This window comes from Tupaia chinensis, unplaced genomic scaffold (genome assembly GCF_000334495.1).
Source record: "Tupaia chinensis unplaced genomic scaffold, TupChi_1.0 Scaffold000283_1, whole genome shotgun sequence".
NCBI lineage: Eukaryota > Metazoa > Chordata > Mammalia > Scandentia > Tupaiidae > Tupaia > Tupaia belangeri.
In genome coordinates, this window is record NW_006159766.1 from 907,058 (window position 1) to 914,471 (window position 7,414).

A 7,414-nucleotide genomic window follows, 5' to 3' on the forward strand; every position below is an offset into this window, starting at 1 on the left:
GGGCCCCCCTCCTCCTCCGGGACTGCCCCCCGCGGCTCACATGAACGGCTACAGCCACCTTGGCAAGAAAAAGCGCATGCGCAGCTTTTTTTGGAAAACCATCCCAGAGGAGCAAGTTCGGGGCAAAACCAACATCTGGACGTTGGCGGCCAGGCAGCAGCATCACTACCAGATCGACACCAAGACCATCGAGGAGCTGTTCGGGCAGCAGGAGGACACGGGCAGGGCGACCCTTTGTAGGAGAGGGGGCCCTTTCAACTCCTCGCTCAGGGACGCTCGTGAAGAGGTGAGAATGGGAATGTCCCGGGCGGGCATGCGTTTCCAGCTGTGGTTGGACGCCACCCAGAAATAGCTAGTGGGTACCGTGCTCTGGAAATGCTGGAGAGGGGCCTGCCGGGGGCTTTTGGCCTGGTAGCAAAGGAGTGTGTCCCCTGCTCCCACCATCCCGCCTCCTCTGACCTGTCCCCAGCACACGTGCTGTGGACATGTCCTTGCTAAGAGACATCCCTGACCTGTACACACCCTGGGCGCCGCGCCCCTGTTTCCCTCCCAGTTTTCCTCTGCTGAGCAGTTGGCCTGTATTCCTCAGGTCTCGGAATTACATCATGGCGCTGCAGAGCAGACTTCCATACGGCTCTTTTCAGAGAGACCTCAGGAGGCGAAGGCCCAGTTCACATTTAAATTAAAAGCCTTACTTTGAGAATGAAATAAAGCTACTGAGTTTTAAGGGGAAGCGAGAGGGTCCAGAACTTGCTACACATCACCCTAGGGGAAGGAAACCCCCACCAAGGTGCTGAAACGTTGACATTAAAGTCTGAGTTTATTTTGGTGCACATTTTAAAAAAATTGGCCAGAGAGTCCAAATTGAGAGAGACAGAGTAAGAGAGGGAAAGTGAGAAAGCATCCCCAAGTGGAATGACCGGGCCGCAGTCCCTTCTCCTCCATTGTGCCCAGGATTTGGGGGGCACTTACGTACATGCACTCAGTGTGTCTTTCAAGCCACCAGGTCTGGAACTTGAACCGCACGATCGACCATGTAGGATCCAGCCGCTATAACCGCCAAGCTGGTGTAACAAACTTTGGAGATCCACTCATAATTCATTCATCTTGTGCATTTTCCATGTTTGTTTGTTTTTTTCTTTAGTTTTGCTATAGGGCACGTGCAGTCACCAGAGAGAGAGAGGAAAAGTGAGAAAGCCCTGCCCTGGGGGAATGGCCATAGCGCAGCCTCTTCCTCCCCATCCTCCTCTTGGGATTTTGTGTATGCGTGTACATGTGCCCAGTGTGACTTTCAAGCTGCTGAGTCCAGGACTTGAACCATATAGTTGGCCATGTGGGACCCAGCTGCCTTAACCTTCACACCACCTGCTGGCCCCTCCATGAACTTTTGGAAGACCCCTTGCATGTTACAGACACTGAATCAAAAATCGAATTAGTAAATACACTCGAGAAACAAAGTCAACTAAGAAACCTCTACTTGCTAGAAGAAATAATGAGGACATTGTAAAAGGGAAGAGTACTGTCTAAGAAAGAAAGGGAGGAAGGGAGGAAGAAAGACAATGCACATTTATCATTTAAATAATTTCTGGTTTACATGTAATCCTTGTACATCTTTGTGGGTAAGTTGTGGATTTTCAAAGCCTGCATATGGGGTGTGATCATCAGATGAAGGATGTTACCATAGTCGTCGTTTTCGACCGCACATCATAATGCATACCTTCAACTTTTGCAAGGTTTATGGAGTTGTCTTGAGATAGATGTATGTAAGATTGGCAACGTCAGTCTTGTCCACTCAGTAGTTGTGTGCTGTTAAACTCGTGCTCTGTCTATACGCATTCCCGTGTCTGTTAAATGCCTTTTTTTTTCTGAGTCCTTCCCATCTCGCCCCATCCCCCAAATCCATCATCTGGAAAGAATTATTGCCAGAGAGTATGTGCACTTGGCAAAGAGGAAGAGAGAGAGAGAGAGAGGAGGCACCCCCCCCAGTGGGGCATAGCCAGGCCACAACCTTTTCCCCATCTCTCTATCCCCTCAGGATGTTGGACATGCACACACATGTGCCTAGCATGTTTTTCAAGCTGCGGGCTAGGATTCAAACTGCAGTCAGCTATGTGTGATCTGGCTCCCTTAACCACCGCACTGTGTGGCTGGCCCCATCCTTTTAAAACAAAAAAATTTTTTTCTAATTATGGATTTATGTTGTCTTCCCTCCTTCCTTCCTTCGTTTCTTGGAGAAGAGCAGAGAAAATAGGTCAGAGATGGAGTTGGGCAGATAAGAGAGTGGGCGGGCAGGCGGAGTGGCAGCTCCATGCATTATTGAACCTCCAGCCAACAATGTTGACCTCTTTTCTCCTTCCGGCTCAGCAGAGTGTTAACTCCTTCAACTCCAGCTCACTGGGGCCTGGATGCTGCTGGTATATCCCCGTGGAAATAGCCCCATGCCTGTTGCGAAATGCAGAGTCCTGGGTGGAGGCTGTCCGATATGGACTGAGAGATAGATCCTAGGGGGAATTCTGCAGACGCCCCCTCTGTGCCCCGAGAGCCGAACAAAGCCCCTCCACTTCCTTCCCCCAAGTGCTTTTACCTGCTAACTTCCCCTTCAGAGCTGGAGGGAGCCCGAGGGCCTTTACCCCGATGTCCAGCAGGGGCTCTTTAGCACCCAGTTGACCTGGTTCTCACCAGGGTCTCTCACCCCTCCTTAGGAGAGTCAGGACTATGAGAGGAACGATCCAGGGAGCACCTGTGGTGGGCGCAGCCGAGGCTTTAGCTCACGTGTCCCTGGGGGCGGCTGGCAGCTCAGGGCGGGGCAAGGGCCATCAGGGAGGGAAACTTGTGCTTTACTTTGGGAGATAAAGGCCAGCAGAGGACCTCGCGGAGGCCCAGCACGGTGGCGCAAGCGTAAGGGCCACGCTGCGGGCGCCTGGGGCCACTCGGGAGGCCGGGTTTGGATCCTGGACCAACCTGAATAGGCAGGGTGTGGCGGCTCGTGCCTGTGATTATAGCGAGCTGGGGCCCGGGGCGGAGGACCGCAGGGGCAAGACCTGCCGGAAATGACCTCTTTCTTTCCCCTTCTCCATGCTCACGTCCTCTCTCTCTCATTAAAAAGAAGAGGAAGGGATCAGCAGTTAGCGTATATGGCTATGTCGCTGGACTCCCACGTAGTTGACCGCGGTTTGAGTCCCGGACCCGGTGGCTTGAACTCACGCCAGGTGCGTGTGCGTGCGTGCCCAAGATCCGGAGAGGAGAATGGAGGAGAAGGGATTGCGGCGTGGCCATCCCCCTTGGGGGGTGATTTCTCGCTTTCTGTCTCTCTGTCTCTGTCTGTCTGTCTGGCGAGCGCACGTGCCCTATAGCAAAAACCTTTCCAAAAAAAAAAAACGAAAGGAAGGGGAATAGAAATAGCACTCAGAGAGGCAGGAAGTGGCAGGGGTGAGGTGTCTTTTCCCAGTTATGGCAGCAGCAGGAGAGCTCATTTCCAGGCCAGAGAGAAAATTCAGGCGAAAAGCCTCTTTCCTCACTACCCTCCACCCCCTGCACCCTTTTTAAAAATTATTTATTTATTTATTTATTTTTAAGTTTATTTGATTTCTTTCTTTCATGAAAGAGACAGACACAGGTCTCACCACGCCATGATCCTCCCCCCCGGTAATCAGAGGTGCACCCTGTGTGTGCAGGCCGGCCTGGATCTGAGTGGGGCCTCCCACGTGGCTCCAAGTGTGATATAGCCACACCCCACTCCTGTGCCACTGCCACTAGGCCAGGAAGTATTTTTTCGAATAATAAATTTTCAGCTGTGGTCAAACAATATATTACATCAAACTTACCATCTTTTTTTCCCCCAGTCTTAGGTTGCATGCATTCTCTGGAAAGAGACAGAGGGAGGTGGGGGAGTGAGAAATCACCCCTCGGGGATGGCCACTCTACATTCTCTTCTCTGTCATCCTCTTCTTGGGATTCTGGTCACTCACGCACATGCACCTAGAGTGACTTTCTTTTTCTTTCTTTTTATTAGAGGCTTTTTGCCTTGGGGTACATGCACTCGCTGGAGAGAGAGAGGCAGAGACAGAGGGAAAGTGAGACATCACCCTCTAGAGGGGGCGGCCACGCCACAATCCCTTCTCCCATGTTCTCCTCCCAGGGTCTTGGGAATGCACGCGCACACACCCGGCGTGATTTTCAGGCCACTGGGTCCAGGACTCGAACCATAGTCAACCATGTGGGAGTCCAGCAACATAACTGTTATGCCATCTGCTGGCCCTGGGTCTGGGATTCAAACCGCGAAGTCGGCTATGTGGGCTCCAGCTGCCTTAGCCCCCCCCCCCCCCCCACCTGTTGGCCCACCATCTCGCCATCCTTCCCCGAACAGCTGAGCAGTCTTCGGCATCGGCGCATTTTGGTGCCATCATTGCCTGTCCTTCTCCAGAACTCTCATCGGTCAGAACCGAAACTCTGTCCCCGCTGAACACTGACTTCCCGTCCCCTCTCCCCCAGTCTCTGGAACCGGTCCGTTTTCCATCGCTGAGTGCGACTGTTCTAGCATCTGATACGAGGGGACCCGACAGCACCCCCACCCCGAGAGAGAGTGTGTTTGACAGGATCTCACCACCGTCCCCTCTGCCCTGGACTCCCACTTAGCTGGGATTACGGGCACACACCCCCAGGCCTGGCCTGTTTGGTTGGTCCTGGATCTGAACCTAGGCCTTCCATGTGGCCCCAGCCTTTTCCGGCTGTCTGCATCACCCCGGCTGAGCCAGAGCGTGCTGTTCGGTGACTGGCTTACGTCACGTAGCATCAGTGCCTGAGGGCCGTCCACGCGGGAGCATGGCCAGCGCTCTAAGGCTGGGCAGGACCCTGTCGTGTGTGTAGGCCACATGTGGTTTACCCACGCACCACCCACAGTCGGTTACTTCCACTGTGGGCCGTCAGGGAGGCTGTCACCGTGAACATGGGTGTGCGAAGTCTTTATTTATTTATTAATATTACTCGTTTTTTCGGGAGAGATTTTTGTTGCTATAGAGCATGTGCACTCGTTGGAGAGACAGAGAAACAGAAAGTGAGAAATCACCCCCAAGCGGGGATGACCACGCTGCAATCCCTTCTCCTCTATTATCCTCTTGGAATTTTGTGTACACACCCACACACACACACACACACACACGCATGCACGCACACATACCTGGCATGAGTTTCAAGCTGCTGGGTCCAGGACTCGAACCATAGTTGGCCATGTGCCAGTCTAACGATGTAACCACTACACCATCTGCTGGTCCCTATTTTTATCATTATTATTATTATTATTATCATCACATTATTATTATTTTTAAGGCTTTTGCCATAGGGTGCGTGCACTTGTCAGAGAGAGGGAGAGAGAGACAGTGAGAGAGACAATGAGAAATTACCCTCTGAGGGGGATGGCCACACCACAATTCCTCCATTCCCCTTCTGGGATTTGGGCATGCACGCACATGCACCTGGCATGATTTTCAAGCCACCGGGCATGGGACTGAAACCGCGGTTGGCCCCGTGAGTCCAACCCCTTCACCACCCCGCCACCTACAGGCAGAGATGTCTATTATTTCTTTATTTTTCTTTATTTTTTGTTTTTAAGAGTTTTTTGCTGTAGCGGACATGCCCTCACTGGAGAGACAGACAGAAAGTGAGAAATCACCCCCAGGGGAATGGCTACCCTGCAATCCTTTCTCCTCCATTCTCCTCTCGGGACTTTGGGCACACACACACATACGCTTGGTGTGTTTTAAGCCACTGGGTTTGGGACTTGAACCATAGTCGACTCCGTGGGAATCCAGCGATGCAATCGTTACCCTGTCTGCTGGTCCCGAGATGTTTATTTTTAACGTCTGTCTAAACAGCGCACTAGGAGGAGAAGTCAGGTCACATGACCGTGTCCCGCGGGGTAATCTGACTCCTGCAGGCATCGGCACTCAGGTGTGATAAGTAGTTCAGATTTGCCCACTTCAGTGCATGGGAGGTTTCCCAGAGTGATTTTAAATTTTCATGTTATCTCCATAGGGGAGGAGGTATTACATGTACTTTTTTCAGTCAAAGCGTGGTGCTATTTTCAGCGCTATTTTCTTCTCTCAGTAGATTTTCTTGTATGAAGGCTGCAACTCAGCACTGTGGCCCAACAAAGATCGCTGAGAACTTCCAGCTCACTCTGCAGCCGCTGCAGTCCAGAGTCAAAGGTCATAGGTCCACGTGCCAGGTGGACGTGCCCAGCCCGGCCCAGTGCACGGCCTCCACACGTTACAGCACGGGCTGCTGTTGGGCTTGTGTCCCCTTGAAATCTAGGGGCCTCTGACAGACCTGGCCTGGCCTGGCCTGGCAGAGTTGGCTTGGACTTTGACAGGCTTATAGCGCATTACGACGGAGTCCCACGGCACTGAGAAGGAAGGGTTGCTGGAAGGTGGGGAACACTTGGGTTTGGGAATGATTAAACTTAGAACGAATGTTGGACCAGTACATGGCATAATGGCTACGTCACTGGACTCCCATGTAGTTGACTGTGATTTGAGTTCCAGACCCAGTGGCTTAAAACTCACACCATGCATGTCCGTGTGTGTACGTGCCCAAGATCCCTGGAGGAGAAGGGATTGCTGCATGGCCATCCCCCTAAGGGGGTGATTTCTCACGTTCTGTTTTTCTCTGTCTCTCTGATGAGCACATGCACCCCATAGCAAAGGCCTCTCTCTCACTAAAAAAAGAAAAAGGAAGAAGGTGTGGGCTACCCCATGGCCTGGTGGTTAAGGAAGCCAGATCCCACATGGCTGACTGTGGTTCAAATCCTGACCCTGGTGGCTTGGAAAACACACCGAGTGATGCCCCAAGCCCCAGCAGGTGGAGTGATGGAAGGGAAGGGATTGCAGTGACTGAAGGCCGTTACGAGGTGCTTTCTCCCTCTCCCTCTGTCTGGCAAGTGCATATGTCCTTTGGCAATTAAAAAAAGGAAAAAAAAGGGGGGAGGAGGGAAAGAAAGCAAAGACCTGTATGGGAAAATGGGAGCTCATGACCGGAGGTTTTAGCAAGAGGGTGCTACAGCCACGCACAGCCTCGGGGAGTAGCCCAGAGCTGCTGGCTCCGTGTCGCGGAGGGTATCAGAATGACCCTGGCCACTGGCCATCATGGGGCACTTGTCACCAGGGCCAGATCTCCTCACCGCCTGCTAGGCAGTCCTTGAAAGGAGCTGCCCGTGTGCCCTCACGTCACCTGCTGGTTCTGCTCCCTGGTCTGCCAGCTCGGTGGCCGATGGCCGAGCTGCCCCCCACCCTGGAGAAGTGAGGGGCTAGGGTTGGAACCGGCTGGAGGGAAGCAGGAGGCGCAGCCCGTTCTCCAGCCGGGGCAGCTCACCCCGGGACCGGGAGACGGCGACACTGTAAAACAGTGTCAAACTACTTCC

At 52.8% G+C, this 7,414-nt stretch overlaps 1 protein-coding gene across 1 annotated transcript in view; it reads left to right on the top strand.

The window, feature by feature from the left end:
- The window catches only part of FHDC1 (FH2 domain containing 1), a 55,271-nt gene that overhangs the window by 10,417 nt on the left and 37,440 nt on the right, over positions 1 to 7,414 (top strand). Inside the window, exon 4 of the mRNA XM_027772557.1 lies at positions 3 to 286. Within this exon, the coding sequence (XP_027628358.1) occupies positions 3 to 286 (284 nt within the window). The remainder of the gene's footprint in view (positions 1 to 2; positions 287 to 7,414) is intronic.